Here is an 18,141-nt window from a genome sequence, read left to right on the forward strand (position 1 = left end):
TGCGTTTTGTTAGATAGTGAACCTTCTGTACCTACATAGTATTATTATTTTTATTCTGTGGTATAACTTTGGAAGCAACGTGTTTTGGGTAGTCGAAGATAGATGAAATTTCGTTCAACTTTACAGTTGTAGATTTTTTTCTCTCTACTAACCGACCCTTTTTGAAACCGAACCCACTGGTTCGAGTCCAGCGGATGTAATCGAGCTTTTGAGGGATTCAATCTTATTTTCGTGCACTACAAGTGTGGTTTAAATTCTTATCACTGCAGTGTTTTATTATTTCTTCGTACTTCAGAAAATGAGGAATTATATTTACTTATTATTGTTACAGGTGAACAACATAGAGGCGGAACAGGCTATGCTCGTTAAACAACGGACATTTGAAATAACAGAAAAGTATCGTCAATTAGGTCACATACCGCCTGACATCGAGATCACTCAGAACATAGCACACGACTGCATACTCAGAGAGATAACGGCCACGCTAGCACACCGGAAAAGGTTACAAGCTCAAGTCGGGCACTTACAAGGAGAAATCATCCAAATGGAAAGAGCGAGCGAGCATCAGAAGGTGAACGTGCCGTCCGTTCCCGTTGCTACTGTGAAACCCCATACGGTGAACTCGAAACCCCGCAAGTCTCGAGAGCACCGCTCGCGCTCGCAAGAGTGGCCCGACGTGCCCGACATGGGCAAGATTGAGGAGCAAAACCCGGAGCTACTGGCGCAGAAGATTCTGGAAACCGGACGGCAGATTGAGGCGGGCAAGAAGGTAGATTATTTTATGTCACAGACTTTTTAATTATTGTTAATGGCTCATTGACAAATTACAAGCAAACTGACTATCTTGCAGTGCTCCTTTGTCTTGTCCTTTAAGTTACTTGTCGAATAAATAATGAATGTTCAATTAGCCTAGTGCTTCTGATGATACGTGTAAACGTTAGGGGAGCGTAATAATAATGATCTCACCTTTAAGACATAAGCATGAGTATTTGTTACTTTGTTTTGGTCTTTTTTGTATGTATTGCGTCGTTGGACTTCGTCAAGACCTGGCCTATTCTAATCCTCTTTTAACATTAACATTGCAATGTGTTAGACGCCGAACGTGATCGTGAACGGGTACCTGCGCGACGAGCACCGCGGCGGCGGCGGCGGCGGCGGCGGCGGGGACGGCGGCGCGGCGTCCCCGCGGCCGCGGCCGCTGCACCGCGCGCCGCCGCAGCCGCCCCGCGCCGCGCGCGCGCGCGAGCCCGGCAAGCCCCTCAACGTCGTCGGCAAGGTGCAGGAGTCCCCCAAGGTCATCAACTTCGAGGACCGCCTCAAGAGCATCATCACCTCTGTGCTCAATGAGGATCAGGTATTACTCTAAACATCACCTAATTAGGTCCGCAGCGCGCGCCGGGTTTACTGGAACGGTTATTATAGAATAGAAGCGTCGTCTATATTTGTCTTCGCCTGCGTTTCTTTTTATTTTATTCAAAGACATTCAGTTTTATATATACAAAAGTAAATTAGCAAAAATTGCCAAAAGCCATATTGTAGGTACCCCGCACATTATAAATAGGTTCACCAAGCTGGCCTGAACGGATTGAATAATTGATAGAACAAAGTCAAAGACAATAAAAACTGCTATAAGTGTACCCACGCCAAAATCTGTCCTTTTATTTATGTATAACTTGATTGATACGGCTCGAGATGTAATTCATTTGTTCATTGAATCATGCAGCTTTGGGAAATGGATGTATACATACAAGTAAGCCGACAATCAAAATTAACGTCAAAAATTTAATGCTGCATGATATCGATGTTCCGAAACTATGTAGGTAGGGTACGATCTAACCGCCCTTTAATTGATTCCAGGAGCAACGTAAAGCGTCGCGGCAGCCGCCAACTCCAAATCACGCGTATAGTAACGGCTACGTGCGGCAGCCGGCGCAGCAACCCCACCCGCAGCAGCACTCGCAGCACTCGCAACACTCGCAGCACACGCAGCACTCGCAACACACGCAGCACGCGCCGCACCCGCCGCACTCCCCGCACGGGTACTCGCGCGCGGCCGCGGCGGCGCCGGGCTTCCCGCGCTCGCGCGACTACCGCCGCGAGCGCTACTCGCACGCGCAGTACGAGCGCCGCGCGCACCTCGAGCGCGACCTGCGCCACCAGCCCGACTACACGCAGGTAACACTCGCACACTTGTTTCTATCGCCACACACATGTATCTAAATAGATATACAGCGACATGAAATTTATTCCTCACTCGCGTGCGTAAATGTGGCAAGGGCGTTACGGCCACGAGCGAAAGACCGACGTCTTGTCGTTATCCAATTCTCATCTTTAGCATTTCCATAATAATCGAGACAGACTGACTGGTCGCGTTTATTTCGTTATAATTGTTATATTTGTACTTTTATAATGATGGAGTAAACTGTTCGTCTTTATTCTTACTTCGCAAGTATATTTATATCAAATTAATGGATGGATGTTCTTCCCATTTTTATCGCGGAATAGACGCGGCCACGTTATGCCTTCTGTTATCAATTCGAATCTAGACGAACCAATGAATAATAATTTTTAGGCAAAAATTTAACATTTAGATAAACTTTTATACCTTACGTACTCTTCTTCCATCTTCAGAAAAGATTAGAATTGGACAACCCTATGTGTTTTGGAGAACATATGTGCGTATGGGTGTTCTACTTAGATATATGTTTGTGCTAATCACGCTCCCACTATCTCTAACATCCCCATGCTACTCCGCTAACCGATCGAACTGTCTCATAATCTGACGAAAGTCCATGCCCCTCGACTAGTCGCTATAAGGCTCGATTAAAGAACCTCTCGTCCCGTACGCGGGTACCGCCACACTACACAGGTATCGCCAGCGAAGCTAGCATTGCGGCGTCATCTGTCGCAGGAGCGCCTGGCCGCGCCGGCGCCTGCGCGCACCATCGGCGACCTGGTCAACGGCGAGATCGAGCGCACGCTCGAGATCTCCAACCAGAGCATCATCAACGCCGCCGTGCACATGTCCGCGCGCTACCAGGACCCGCCGCACCAGCCGCTCGAAGGTCACTATCTCACGCTACACGCTACCGGGACTTCCCCACCCGAGGGGCGAGCCTCCCTACGCTGCAGTAGCAAGATGGCAACAGAGGCATGGGGTATGATTGAAATAAAATATAGAGCGTGATATCTTTATATTTAGTCACGCAAAGCGTTTTTAACTATTTACTAAAAAAACGCATTAAATGTTTGTTTTTGGTCATGAAAAGCGTATTTACCATTTCGGGAGGCTCGTCGCAAAAAGGTTGGGAACTCTACCCTTTTTTCAGTTCGTTTTCAGATCCCAGAGACTGAAATGACACTATGCTAATTTTCATTCCAAAGTAATTGCAATTTCCAAGTATTTATGTAATTTCAGTCTTTGAGATATAAATCGGACTTTATGGTCTCGTCCGGGCGTTTGCTAACGATCATTTGTGTATATTAGCGCCTGTACATACGAGTTGTACAATATGGATATGGGCGCAGTTTGGCGACGCCTGAACGATTAATTTTATATCTAATCCATAAACGTAGACTTGATCAGTTATTAGCATGCAAAAGGGTGGAAGACTGATAGGTGGATGCAACCTTATCTTTTTTTACTTCTCTGTCGTATTGAGTTTCTTAAGTTTCTTTGGTTTTAAGGTTTTGTAAAGTTTATTCATCTACTGGTTTTTTGTTGTTGTGCTATGTTGAGGATAAATGGTATTTTTAATGTTTTGCTCATGCATGCGCAGCATTCATATTTCACAACTGCTTTATAGTAACTCATGCCCCGGTTAGATGTTTAACATACTTCTATTTACCAACATTAACGCTATATTATATTATAATATAAATGGCAGTAAAGCTATAGTTTTCATTTTGTTGCTTACATCGGATTGCTATTACACATTATAAAACATCATAATTTTCACAAGATTTTCGCTCAAATTTCATGAAGGCCGGAAAAAATTGGTGTAATCCAAATTATTTATAGATTCGTTCACAATCGACTTTCGCGAGCCTTATCATAAATTTGAGTGGACATCTGGCGACACCAAGACGACGCCGGCTCATGTTAAACGGTCGACAGGTCTAGCGGCGTGCCTGCAAGCGCGCGTCCTGGCGTCGGAGTACTGGCGCGGGCGCAACGGCGGCGGCGGCGGCGGCGGGCCGCCCGCCGGGCCCGACGACGAGCGCCGCCGCTCGCCGCCGCCCGACCCGCACTCCAACACCTCCACGCCGCTCGTAGACGAGTTGCCCGACGCGTCGAGGCCCAACGGTACGTACCCTCATATTTATTGCTGCTGGAGGCGGCTTCTGATAACTCTGCATAGATATTATAGTGACAGAGTGTAAACATGAGTGTAAACGTCATACTCCTATGAAACTATGAACAGTTTTTTGAGTGAAAGAAAATTAGGTTTCAGCTATCTAAAGAATAAGAGTATTTTCGTTAAATAATTGGGTAATTTAGGAAGCTTTTAGGGTTAAAGGGGGCTATAATAAGGTATTTTCCTACTAGTCAAATCAGTTTTTTAGAACTGTCAAAACGATTTGCTAATATGGAATTAATATGAAACATTACATCGTGAATCGTGACGTCACGGTCAACTCACCTTTTTATATTTCTATCCGATTAAATAGAACGTGTGTTTAAAAATAACTTCTATCTGTGTTTTTCTAATAATTATCTGGTGCTATATTTCATGCATGGTGTAAAATAATTTATTTCAAATACAGTATAATACCCTATTGCAAGATGTTCGTAATAAGTCGAGAGTTTACTCGAACGGTACTTTCTTTCTTTTTGTTTGATCCTATTTAAGAGTCCGCAGCAAGCACGGCCGAATTTCACCTTCCCATACAAACGGAATTTGGTTCTCATTTAAAATTACGTGTTGGATTGTAATAAAACTATGCACATACCATTGTATTACTAGTGTATTTCGTTTGTTTTATAAATTGGAGCTGTATAAATTTATTATAGAACTAGATATACCTCATGTAATGACATGAACAAACGAAATAGAACAATAACAAGCTTCGTATGAAAAACATAAATTCGCTGTATTTTGTTAACTGAAACTACATAAACTAATTACAGGCATAGATAAAGGTACCTTATCCTATTGTAAGTACAAAGTTTTAGAGCAATCTAGCTAATCGTTTTAAAATGAGAGTGTAACTATGTTGGTATGGAGAACCGAGCTTGCTGCGGACTTTTAGTCTATTTTAGGATACACGATTGTAGAATGTGTTAGTAGAAGATGTATATTTGTATTTGAAAGGGCACCAGCCTTCTTATCGTTTTTAGGGTTCTGTACCAAAAAGGTACAAAAGGAACCCCTTATGGTGGTGGTAAAACACATTTTAGAAGTGTATTTTTATTTTATATTTTTTAATAATGGAAAATGCCCAATATAAAGAAATTTCAAAGTCTAGTTACTAGGTCGAGTGGCATATCATTCTTATAAATATTACAGGAAAAATATAATCACATCTCTATATTGAAAACTTTTTTTAATTATCTAACATATTTTCTAATTTCATTTACAATTTAACCCCCTTTGCTGTTTATTATACTTGAAATATCTATGAGATTACACTAAAAACACCTTCTTTAAAATAATAATAAATAATAATAAATGGCGCCAATAGATGGCACTGTACATAATTACTCTTAGTATACTTCTGGTCAAAAGTCTTTCGTGAAAATAGTTACATGAAAAAATTTAAAGTTTGTACGGAACCCTCAGTACGCGAGTTAAACGAACTCGCACTTGACCGGTTTTTATTTAATACAAGGTATAAGAAAAGTCTACCAACGCTCGTAGCGGCAGCCGTACGACCCGAATTTCATAGAAAAACTGCAAATCGATGTACAGGTTAGCCATTTGGCACACGTATACTAGAGGTCAAAACACAAAAAAGGTTAAAGTCAAAGGTTAGTTTTTCATACAAAACTATACCAGCTGATGAAAAGGCGCAGTAAAAGGGTTAAAGAGGTATTCCCCGTTGAATATAAGGACATTACGTATCATTTTATGATTAATATACACCATATCTGCAGTACAGTTCCATTAAGTCTCGTAAAATAGGTAGAAGTAGGACTGTATCACTTAGTAAAATTAAAAAAAAATACTTAATGAAATTATTTTCAAAATTGCTTTATTAGGGTTAGATATGAGGATATCACGTATCATTTGCGGGATATTGTACAAAAAATATCAGATTAATCGTATCTGGAGGAAACCCAGACTTGGTATATTTTGAAAATTATTTTTGTTTTTTTTTTAAAATGGCTGAAATGTAATGATGTGGTATATTTTTAGAATCGCCTCAAAAAGTCCTTTCATATGATACCACACACGATAGGTTTCTGAAAAAAAAAAATCCCATACAAAAAAACAATGACTCTCCTCCTAAGGGATTTTTTTTTAGGAACTGCGGAACAAAAATTTTGTTTTGACCTCTAGTATTCGTGTGCCTAACGGCTAACCTGTACATTCATTTGCAGTTTTTTAAAGTGAACAGGTTAGACTATCGTATTGTCATAGGGAAATTCTTATTTGCTATTTTTTTCAGAAGGCGAAGGCGGCGAGGAAGTCGAGGAGAGCAAGTGGCAGGACCGGATAGACTTTCGCTTCGACCAGATAATATCGTTCGCGTCCACCGCGATTGACGATAAGCGGCGGCGGTCGGACGAGGCCTACAACACGTCGCCCGACTCCGGCATCGGGCACGGCGACACGCGGGCCGGCGTGTCGGGGCCGACGCCGGGCGCGCGCGCGGCGCCGGGGGCCGCGCCGGCGCCGGCCGCGCGCGCCGCCTCGCCGGGGCCGCCGCACCAGCACCAGCACCAGCACCAGCACCAGCACCAGCACGCGCAGGCGCAGGCGCAGGCGCACCACTTCAAGAAGCGCTTCTTCCGACGCGAGCGCTGGGACGCGTGGTCGGGCGCGCCGCCGCCCGCCGCCGTGGACTGGGAGCGGCCGGCGATGTGACGGCCGCGCACCTAGCGCTGCCTGGAGTGCCGCTTCGTCCACCCGTGCCCGTCAGGGCCCGCCCTAGAGTAATTTCTATCGGACCGCCGCCGACGAGAGAGGACGCGGCGGATCTATGTAAATAGTGCCCCGCGAGTCGCGAGCGCTTTTCGCCCGGCGCCCGAGGTCGGCCGCTTTCGTGCCGACCGTGACGGTTTTTTTTGTTATATTTTCGAATATATTATAATGTAATTATGTATATTATTGAGTTTATCTTATGTTTAAGAATTGTAATTATGATAATTATAAGTTTACGCGGCCGTTCCATTCGGGCGCTTCGTAGGTCGACGGCACCTCGACGGATCGTATTTCATGTGTTCATTTAGGTCCTAGATTCTGAAATACGTGGTTCGCTAGTGATGCGGCGGTCGTTCTTTCGCCGGTCATTCGATGAATGTTTGTTGTTTTATGAGTTTTATTTTTTGACGTTACGGATGGCTCAGTCTGAATAATGTTAATCATTTCTTTGGGGAATCTTAAGAAATAGTGTGTATCGATAGCGAGTTGTACATATAATGAACGTAGACTATTGTAAGTGATGTATGTGAAGGATCATTGTGTAGTCTCGTTTGATGCCTGTAATACTGACAACTGACTGGCGCCAAATTACTGACTGAAACTGCAGTTGTTGCCTTAGCCGCGTTCGTAATGTTATTTATTACACTGCGACGACGTTCATTTTTTATTTAATCTACAAAGAAATAAGCAATAACTTACGCGAATTAGTTTTCTATATTACCTCGGTACGGGTCAACTAGAAAATTAGTTATATGTCAGCGCTATTAAAAATAAAAACTAGCTTGTATTAGCTTTTAAATAGGATTATGAAGTACTCTTTCAGCCAAAAGTTTCTTAACACTAGCATGGGTGGCCTGACATAATAACTGTGATGTTTGTATATGAAACTGGATCAGATTGATCTAAACATGATTACCTGTAATAGACCGGCAGCAAGATTTTAGTCCTTTTCATTATGTGTGTACGTATATGTATACGATGTTTTTAACAGTTTAAGCATTATAGGGTGCTGTTTTATTTATTTTTTCTTACTTATTAGAATTATCACGTACGTCTAAATTGTATAGTGCCAAATAATCATGTGGTCTTTTAGAAAATATTTAATTTTTTGTAAGATAAAATGTACATTTTAATTTGATTTTGTTAATTTTGCATGGAAACGCACAATTTTATTAGGTTTGATTTTTTAAATGCGGCTCTACAGATCGTGGCTACATTGTTTTAGCAATGTTTTTAAGTTACAGCAAGCTATAACTTCGTTATTACACAGGATCGGATTCAAACAATCTTTGATCTCTGTTCCTAGAATAATCTTATACGTTTTAGACACGCCGCGGCCAGGGCTATGAAACTCGTAAGAATTTCGCTTTTCATTATCAAGGAACTGCCACTTTATACACTCAATTAGAAAAGTCTAAACTAGTAATTATTTAGATTTAGAGGCCGCGAAAAAGACGTATCAATTAGACAAAACGTTCCGAAACCCATATTGTTCAATAGGTAAGGGAATCCCAGAAGTAAGCGGAAAAACCTAAGTGTTCATTTCTTCATAAGTTCATTCTTTTTTTAATAGTTTAAAAATGCATCTGTCTAAATGGATTTTATACCATTTTAATAACATAGGTTTTTCATATGGCTGTAACGTTTTTTAATGTTAATTGCAAGTTATTATAGAATTGGAAGGTGTTATATTTAACTGAAATGTATATAAAAGAAAGCTACTCACTGCCATCATCGGGTATTAGGAAAGTAGTTAATTATTTAGGTGAATTATATTTTTTTACCTTGTACTTATTTCTGGGACAACCCGAAGAATAGAACGGCTAGCAAATTGATTTTAATTAGTGTCCGACCGAAACATGTTTTTTCGCCGAAACCGAAACCGAAACCGAAACCGAATGTTCGGCTTTGGCTCTAGTTTCGGCCGAAACCGAAACAGAAACCGAAACTTTTGTAGACTTGTTAAAATCGTTGAAAAAATGTCATAAAACCGCTTTTACACACATATTATGGCGCTGTCAACACCCAATGTCCTTGAAATTGATGTTACTTAAGCAGTTTTTTAAGAAAATTACTAGAGTTAAACCAAGATAATTCTGCAACGATTTTGATAACACACGCAGTGCAAGTGTTATTTTAAACGTCAAAACTTCTATGAAATTATGACGTATAAATAACATTTGCACTAATAGTTGCACTGCGTATGCTATCAAAATCATGGAAGAATTTTCTTGGTCTAACTCTATTCATTCACCAGTCAAGCTAACATGTAGATACATGGTCAACAAAAAAAACGCGAGCGCAGCGAGTGCGAAATTTTTTGTTAACAATATCGCAAGTCCGGGTACCGATCTTCACCTGGGCATAAAAGTCCGAAGTGCCCCAGTGAGGCGAACTTTCATGCGAAGTCAAAGCCGTGCTTCAGGCTTCAGGATAAGTAGTTGAGCACAGACTCCAACCATTGTCCATTGTATTAAAAAGCGAGACCACAGGCCGAGCATGGCGCAGCGAGGCCAAAGGCTAAGCTGAAGTAGAGGACATGTGGAACACAAACCAATGGTAATATGAGGTAAAAAGTGAGGCTAACGTCGAGCATTTTTCTTCGTTTTAATCAATAGTCAACTGTTCAGCCTCGCAAAATATTAACTATTGAGAAAATCAACTTTGCGGCACTAGTTGAGCGTAGCCTTTAGCCTCGCTTAAAATTTGCCATTAGAGGTAGATAAGAAAATGACTGATTAAGTAAGTGAATAAGAGCGAAAAATACATCGTTCGACTCGGGCCGAACTACCGGCCTAGCCAAGGTTACAATCGCTATCGCTTCGACAACGAAAAGGTTTATGTCTCTCTATCGTTCTTCCATATTAGTGCGACAGTGACAGTTGCGTTTCGATCGCTACGGAGCGTTAGCGATTGGCATCTTGGCTACGCGGCCTGATACTCTGACAACGGCTACGTGCGACAGTGCTATCTCGTTCACTCCGATACAATTAGACAGTGTGCGCGTTATAGGTGTTGACAGCCTCTTAAAACTGCGTCGACCGTCCAATGGCGCCCTCATTAGTGTGTTTTATAATAAACCAATTAATTTCTGTACCTATACATGAATCAGTATATGCAGGTATTAATATTGTTGTCCTACTTATTCCCTAACTTTTGGTCTTTGTCCGAAGTACTATTTCGTAAGTTTCGGCCCGGCCGAAAGGTTCGGCCGTTTTTTGGCCGAAACCGAAACTACAGCCGAAACATGATTTTTTGGCCGAAACTGGCCGAAACCGAAACCGAAACCGAACCTTCGGTCGGACACTAATTTTAATGTAGGTGTACAATATATACAACTATTTTCATAATAATAAATAGGAGATATGAGCGATTTCTAGTTGCAGGTTGTTATAAAAACAAAATCGGTGTATGCCAGGCAATGTTGCACGTATTGAGTTATAATTACAAACCCTAGGTACCTGTTCATAAACACTTCACTTACTTTAACAATTGATTGAATCTCTCTGCTGATATTAAATCAAAAACATATTTTCCTAGTAAAAATACTTCGTAGACTATCTTAACACATTCAGTGCCAGTGACTCCCTAGGGGAGTTCACTGTTCGTAGGCGCTTTTCGCTACATACGGTTTTTCCCGTGTTATCGGCTACGCTCGTAGCGCGTAGCTCGGGCTGGCACTGAATGTGTTAATCTTGTATTTTCTTAAGAACAATACAAGTATATATTGCACGAGTTAAATGTTTATGAACAGGCCACGTCCACACTGCTTTTTCGGCTCAGGGCTATAACCGCGAAAATCGAAGTTCGCAATTTAGGGGCATTTTTCTCTGTCACTCTTATTACGCCTTCATTGGAGTAAAAGAGAAAGATCCCCGCAATTTGCGAATTTCGGTTTTCGCGGTAGCCGCTCAGAGTCGTGCACCGAACATTTTACACGGCGCCACGCGGCGGACGATGTTCGGTGGACGTGCTCTCACTTGCGCCAAGCCATGGATCAAACTAAAGGGACAGACACAATTAAGTAATTTCGCCCACTTGGACTAATCCGCCTTCTAGAATTAAGAATTCCGTACTGGAAGATATGATGTCTATCAAGCGAAATATTTTATAAATCTAATATTTTGATAGAATTCTGCGAGTTTATGTAACAATGGGATAGGTAGTTTTTGTTACAACACTCTTGGCAAAACTAACCTTTTTTATATGTATATGTTATACCGCATAATTATTTCGAAATTAAGAAGTTGTTCTATTACTTCATTGAATTCAATTGGATGTGCACTTATTGTTACAGATTAAAATTGGCACAACATTGTTCTGTAGTGTTATGGGTAATTAATTATTATAGTAACATGGTAATAATAATAATCAGAGACCATGAACGATATTGGGCTTATTGAATGAGATTTTCAAGATTTAATGTTTGTAATACAGAAACGACTCTCATGATATTACACGTTACAAGTGCAGCTGAAGAATATTTGATGATAATCTGTTTTTCTGGAGTCGTTTTTTGTATTTTGAGTATTGGACTGCACTGGTTTGATTGTGCCTGAAAAAACTCATTAATGCCGCTCCAAACCTCAAAATTATGTATTTGATGAATACTTTATAAGTTAGTGTTATGTCAACATGTGTTGACCAATTATACTCTCAGAGAGTGATAACATTATTCAGGATTAGCTAAGTTTTATTTTTTGATGGGGAAATGAGGTATTGTGTGAGGTCATAGTGTCTAAAATAGTACAAATGAGAAGACTTATTGTGGTAAGGCTCGGACTATTCAACATTGCAAATGCTAGGTTTGAGATGTATCCCTGTGTACTAGTTTTATTTTGTACTAAAAGTTAAAATAAATTAATAATTATACTCATTGTGTTTTTCATTGCATTGATGCTCACATTATTGTAAGAACCAAACCACCGGCTTCCGAGACGTGGTACATGATAACTACATAAATATAGCCGGTCAAACAAGTTTGTCAGTAGAAAAAGGCGCGATGTATAGGACGATGAGCCCACAACTTTTAAATTTGCCGTTACTTCTACTGACGAAAATGGCTTGACAGACTAAATTGCCGTAAAACAACCTGTCTCGTAAGGGGCCTCCACACTCAATGCGCAAATCACGGCGCGAAGCCGTGAACCACCGTGAACGTCGATAAGTGTGGCGATGTGGCGCCGATTTCGCAGATTGTTCACGCCTTCGCGCCTTGTTCCTCGTTTTTTGGCCCGCATCAAAGTAGGCGCGAACTTGCAAGACTCCATATTACACATTATTTTGAAAGAAAGAAAATACATCGATTTACGTCAAACTAAACCACTTAATTTGGCTCATCTGTGTTTGGCTACAAACCAAAATGGAAAAATCGCTACAGCAGATAACAATATTAACAATGCTGCCGTAGCTAAGGATGGTATTCCATCCGTCTAATATCTTGGTTGATCTTGGTCCAATGTGTATTTGCGTCTCACATTTTGTTTAAAGAGAGAGAGAGAAATTCAAGGATATTGGCTCGCCGATCTCTTCGACGCTAGATGATATTGACAAACAAATTGCCAATTTAATTTCTAATCAGATTGACAGTTTGATCGTCCCATCTGGACGGGCCTTTAGATTCTGTGGCTTGACCAGGCTTGACTGTTTCAACTTGGTTTCAACCCGGACTATATCTAGTCATGTTCGACCGTCTGTTAATAACTTAAAATAAAAATGTGTTTACTTTTTTGTAAATAAAACATGTCAACACTGCACGTCTCATGTCACTGTCATTATGTTGTCAATGTCAAATCAAACTCATCTCATTTCAGAGGAGAGGACAATATCATCTAAAAAAAATACTAAAATTGAGAAAAATATGTAAAACACAGTCTAAATGCTTTTTCTGAATTACAATAATACTGGAATTTCTCAAATAAAATGAAAATAGTATTAGAAGGGTAACTTTATAGCTGAGAGTGGTGTTCTATTGCGTGTCCTCATGAAATGCAACGTCCGTGAGCTCGCTCACTTGAGCGACCAGCCTTGTGTTATTGAGGGGAGATTAAACTACAAAAAGGTCTCCAATGGGGGTTATCGCAATCAAGCAGGTAAAGATGCTACTTATTTTACTAGGATCTTCTCCTAGTACGCCAGGACAAATTTCCGTTGTCAATGTTACCATCTGTGTTAAAAAGTTATTTTGAGAGACAACAACTTGCAATATGGTTTTGCAAGCACAATCTCTAATTAACCATTTCCAGGTGACATCGTAAGCCATCATAAGGTGGCATCGTATTTGTTTGTATCTTCAAAATAAAACCAAAAATAATTAAAAAATAATATCCTTTTAGTAGTCGATAATATTCTTTGTTTTAGTAATTAGACTCATTAATCAATCTTTCAGTGTTCAAGGAGAGGTGGTTTCGGCTCATCAACAATTACTTGTTCTACTTCAAAATAAGTGAGATGGGCAAGTTTGATACAAAGAATCCCGCTGGTGTCTTTGTTATGGAGAACTCGTCTATTCAGATGGAGCATGGGCCAAATATATCATTTTCATTTTCCATATCCTTTATGTAAGTAATTTTAAATGGCACGTATTTAACCGGTCACCTATTTAATCGAATTTGGGTAGTTTAAAAAAATAAACAAAAACGGAGCCTTGAAATATATCAATATTAGTTGTATTTTAATTCTGTTACAGCTTTAATTATTATATGCCCAATGAAAGTACCTATTTAATATTTTAGTTGCCCGGTTAATAATAAGCCATTTTAAATATTCTCTTCGAGCTTCTCAAATAATGATTAAGATTCATAGACCCAATTTCTGACTGTTCTTCTCAAAAGTGTATGCTGGATAGTTACATATAGTCTGGCAAACCCAATTTGTCAGTAAATAAGAAAGAAAAAACTATACTTATCCCTTTTTTTGGATGCTAGTACTAGCGTAAGACGAAGACAGTATGATTCTCTCCAGCCTCTTTAAAATAAATTCTGTCCTAATTTGCAGTGACGAGCCAGAGAAGCGTCACGTGTTCGCGGCGCGCGCCGAGGACAACGTCGTGCAGTGGGTCATCAAGCTGCGTGAGTGCTCCTACGAGTACCTGCGGGAGCGCCTGCACACGCTGCAGTCCAAAATATACTCTATTACTGGCAAGGTTAGACTTCATTTTATTTTTATGTAACTCTATGCTATACTCCTGAGCTGTTTCCAAAATTAAACTGTGTACCCTGCAACATTTGATAACAATACCTAAAGGTGGTATTCCATCTGTCCAATATCTTTATCCAGTGTGAATTGCGTCTCACATTTTGCTAAATGAGAGGGAGAGACAAAAATTGGACTGGTGGAATACCACCTGTCCAATTTTTTTAACTAAGTAAACAGTTACTTGTATCTAAGAGCACTTGAAATAAAAAGCAAACCAAGTTAACTCCTCCTAATAAATAAACATCCCCAAAAAAGTAAAACACTAAATTTTCGGTAAAAAAGTATAGCACTTAGGAGTGGCGGCTCGGCAAACATAATAAGTTCTATAAACTTTCCACTAAACACGTGACGAATCTGCGAGAAATTAATTTGGGTTTAGACAACCTGTGATTGCACCATATAACTGTTTTCCAAATATTTAGGATCCTCTGCTACTAGTGCCGCGCAACGAGGGCGCGTGTCTCTGGGCGCCGGCCGTGCCCTTCTCCACGGCGCCCGCCTGCACCGTCAACACCAGCTCCTTCAGCTGCCACCTGCACACCAGCAGCCCGTTCACGCTCGAGCGGAGTAAGTCCGACGCGAACGCGCACAGACACGCACGCACGAACAAGTCCACTTTTTACACCAAAGAAACTAGTGACGAAGACAAAGGTGATACGAAAATTTTCTCCCTGGAAAGGAGCAAAACGTCCGCGATGTTCAAAAGTCACATCGAGTCTATGGAGGGGTCGATATTCGACAGCGGTAAGTTGAGCGTGAGTTGCGCGCCGAGTCCGCCGGCGCGGAACCGGCTATGCCCCCTGGGCCCCCCTCGGCGCGAGCTGGACGCCGACGTGCAGGCGCTGGCGGCCAGCGGGCGCCTGCGGGGCACGGCGGGCATCCTCGGCGACGCGCCCGTGCCGCCGCGCCGGAAGACCTCGCCCAAGCCCGCGCCACATGTGAACAGCGACAGTAGGCGATCGCAGGAATCCGAAGATCTTATTCAATTTTAGTCTATTTATAATACTGACGTCCCACGTACCCCACCTAGTTAAATTACGGCACGCAAGCTTTTGTCGGTGTAGAGATTGTATATAGGGTTTTAAATGCTAAGAAGATTTTGCCAGATTTGTGATATTTGTATAATAGAAGATTGTATGATACAATAGACGAGCTTTGTTCGTATTCATCTAAAAATTGATCATTGGTATTTTTATATAAAATTTGTATCTTACTTGTATATCATATGATATAGCAATATTACTAAGTGAGGGCCTATAATTGTACACGTATTACCGAGGAACTTGTTAGGAATGTTTAGTTCAGAAAGGAAAGTAGAAATGTTCAGTATTCTAGTCAATGTAACCAGAACACATTAGTGTATAACGTGCTGCCTGCTCTATTAAATCGACATTAACTAATAGTAGAAAGTATTAAACACGAGGCATTTATCAAACACTTGTTATTCATACAAGTTGTATGTCAATTTTGTCGTAATCTAGGTTTATTTTGTTTCTACCTCTTTGTTATAACAATTTATCCTTATTCTTCATTACAATATTAGTATTGTCACGCTCAGAGCACATTCGCTTGTTAAAATACACGACTATATCACAGTTTACTTTAAGTTTTAGTTTGTATTGACTACTCAGTGCTCCTTAATTTATGATAAAACCACAATGATTGTCAAGTTTAGTACTAATTGTGAAACCTTCATTCAAATAATCTGACGTTGTTAACGATTTGTCACATTGTGCTGTAAAATCACCATTATTAGAGTCAGTGCGGATAAAGAAGAGCCGTAGAATGTATTGGATCCCATACATTTCACGACTCTTCTCTTTCAGCACAGACTATCATCATTACGTCCATAATTCCAACTAAAAATGTCGTAACAGTTGGTCTGCAATGTATATAAGACTTAATAATCTATACTTACATAGTTTAACTTTAAACTATACAAATTAACTTATCTCAAGTCCTTACAGTTTTCTCCAAGTAACTTTTTCCTTGTATATATTTTTGATATTCGCGGTCGAGCCGGTCGAATCATATCATGCCAGTGGAGGAAAATTTATAACGAAAGCGCGTTTTTTAGTACCTAGTAACTAGTAGCCATGGACCCATTGAGATCGATTAAGAGGATAGTAGACGACAGCCTCTACATCCAAACGTAGTCCCTGTTTTCTTTTCTGGATACCCTTCGTTATTTCAAGAATTAGGGGCGATATATAAATTCCATACAATTTTTTAAAGATCTTATCCCTTTTAATAAATAAAAAACTCGATCGAAATATTAATATCCAGAGAGAAAAGTGGGGACGTTAGTAGTATGGAGAAGCATGTTCGCGCGCGGTCTTTCATTTTCATCTTAAGTGGAATTAAGTATGAGAGTTGAGTTTGCTTGCTTTACGCCTACCAGATAAAATGTTCAATCTAAATGAATAGCACCTAAAATTCATATGAAATCAATTATTTGATAGCAATGATTCACATTACCAATGTTGTTGCGTTCATATAACGTTTTTATAATAAGTAATTAATCACTATGTGACGTGTGACGAGGAAACTGTAGGTACAAAATTAGCTTATCTCGATGTTTCAAGGTTAAAAGATTGCCTATTTTGGTAGGAACCAATTTGATATTGATTAGCATAGGTACAACGAAAAATGTGACCTGAACTACTGATTTAATAGAATCAGTAGAATGATATGAATGGTATTTAGTCCCGGCCAAATTTCGATTATAATATTTATAATATATACCTATATTAAATTCTTAAATTATATCTGACTTATGTAATAAAAATGTATACTTTTTAAGTGTTTTTACCTTTGTAACGGAATAAGAATATATATTTATGAGATACTAATAAGTTTGTTTTATAACCATACTTTTATTTAGGTCTTTTAACGTGTAAACAATGCGAACCACACTATTATCACAGATTAATAAATAGTTACTACGTAACAGATACTTCATTCCCAAACAAAAGCAAAAATACCTACGCTATAATAGCCTACAAAACCTTAATAATAATACCTGCTGCTCAGGACAAGAAGAAATGTACCATAAGTACGCGCACAAAGAGTCGAGACTGTGTTGCTCGTCGTTCGAGTCACGTGCCAACGCGTCTTCGTAAGAATGCGCTAGGGTTGTAGCTACCCTACCTATGATGATTATTGTAATAAAACGAATGTTGCGAATCAAATATGTTTTAGTTTTAATATAATGATTTATAATTTTTTCACTTCTCGGAATTCTCTGTTATTAAAATTTTATAAGTAGTTGAAAATATCCTAAATCGCGTAAATAATTTTAATAAATATTCAGGAGCAAAGCAACGGACAATCAACGGTTTTTAAAAGTTGTAATACGGTGCTACCAGGCCGATTAATTATTACGTCGTCAAAATTAATTAAAAGTACTTTTTCTAACCCTTCAATATAATTATTAAACTTTCAGGTGGGACCTTTAGCCCGCCATAAAAAAATGAATTTTTATTATAGGCTTTTCCTTTGTTTTTTTTACTTTTTCACCCATCTACTGCACAATAATTACGTGGTTTCGGCATTTCGAAGCATAAGCGCGGGAAACGCGCGGTGCAATGCGGTGCGAGCGCTGAGGCGGGCGTTCGGCGGCCCTCTGTCGGTTGTATCGTCGACGATACGCCGAGCGGTAGGCATATAGCGCGTGGCCTTGAGCGTGTGACGGAGGCCTGCTATTATTAGGTGTTAGGATAGATAATAAATACCTAGGTATAATCATAACTCCAATAATTCTGTAAGATGTATAAAGACAAATGCCCCTAGTTTGGCAGGTGATATAGATGGCGTTGTTCGTACATTATGCGGTAACTCTGGCCACAAAACATGG

At 40.2% G+C, this 18,141-nt stretch overlaps 2 protein-coding genes across 2 annotated transcripts in view; both read left to right on the forward strand.

Annotated features, from left to right (window-relative positions):
* Positions 1-8,648, forward strand: part of LOC134790030 (histone-lysine N-methyltransferase, H3 lysine-79 specific) — a 46,780-nt gene extending 38,132 nt beyond the window's left edge. The window contains exons 12-17 of the mRNA XM_063760776.1: positions 332-769; positions 1,094-1,354; positions 1,858-2,175; positions 2,870-3,065; positions 4,118-4,306; positions 6,613-8,648. Of these exons, the coding sequence (XP_063616846.1) occupies positions 332-769; positions 1,094-1,354; positions 1,858-2,175; positions 2,870-3,065; positions 4,118-4,306; positions 6,613-7,031 (1,821 nt within the window). The 3' untranslated portion in view covers positions 7,032-8,648. The remainder of the gene's footprint in view (positions 1-331; positions 770-1,093; positions 1,355-1,857; positions 2,176-2,869; positions 3,066-4,117; positions 4,307-6,612) is intronic.
* A 4,262-nt stretch (positions 8,649-12,910) lies between these two features.
* On the forward strand, positions 12,911-17,126 carry LOC134790006 (uncharacterized). Its single transcript, XM_063760746.1, has 4 exons — positions 12,911-13,180; positions 13,477-13,648; positions 14,085-14,232; positions 14,708-17,126. The coding sequence occupies exons 1-4, from the start codon at positions 13,072-13,074 to the stop codon at positions 15,275-15,277; spliced, it is 999 nt and encodes a 332-aa protein (XP_063616816.1). The 5' UTR covers positions 12,911-13,071; the 3' UTR covers positions 15,278-17,126.
* The last annotated feature ends 1,015 nt before the right edge of the window (positions 17,127-18,141 follow it).

This window comes from Cydia splendana, chromosome 4 (assembly GCF_910591565.1).
Source record: "Cydia splendana chromosome 4, ilCydSple1.2, whole genome shotgun sequence".
Lineage (NCBI taxonomy): Eukaryota > Metazoa > Arthropoda > Insecta > Lepidoptera > Tortricidae > Cydia > Cydia splendana.

What these genes read in the sequence shown, in the direction of transcription:
- LOC134790006 (XM_063760746.1), top strand. Translation starts at nt 13,072, where the DNA reads ATGAAATGCAACGTCCGTGAGCTCGCTCACTTGAGCGACCAGCCTTGT. An exon ending in TCATTTTCCATATCCTTTAT is followed by an intron (nt 13,649 to 14,084) that starts GTAAGTAATTTT and finishes CCTAATTTGCAG; the next exon opens with TGACGAGCCAGAGAAGCGTC. An exon ending in TATACTCTATTACTGGCAAG is followed by an intron (nt 14,233 to 14,707) that starts GTTAGACTTCAT and finishes CCAAATATTTAG; the next exon opens with GATCCTCTGCTACTAGTGCC.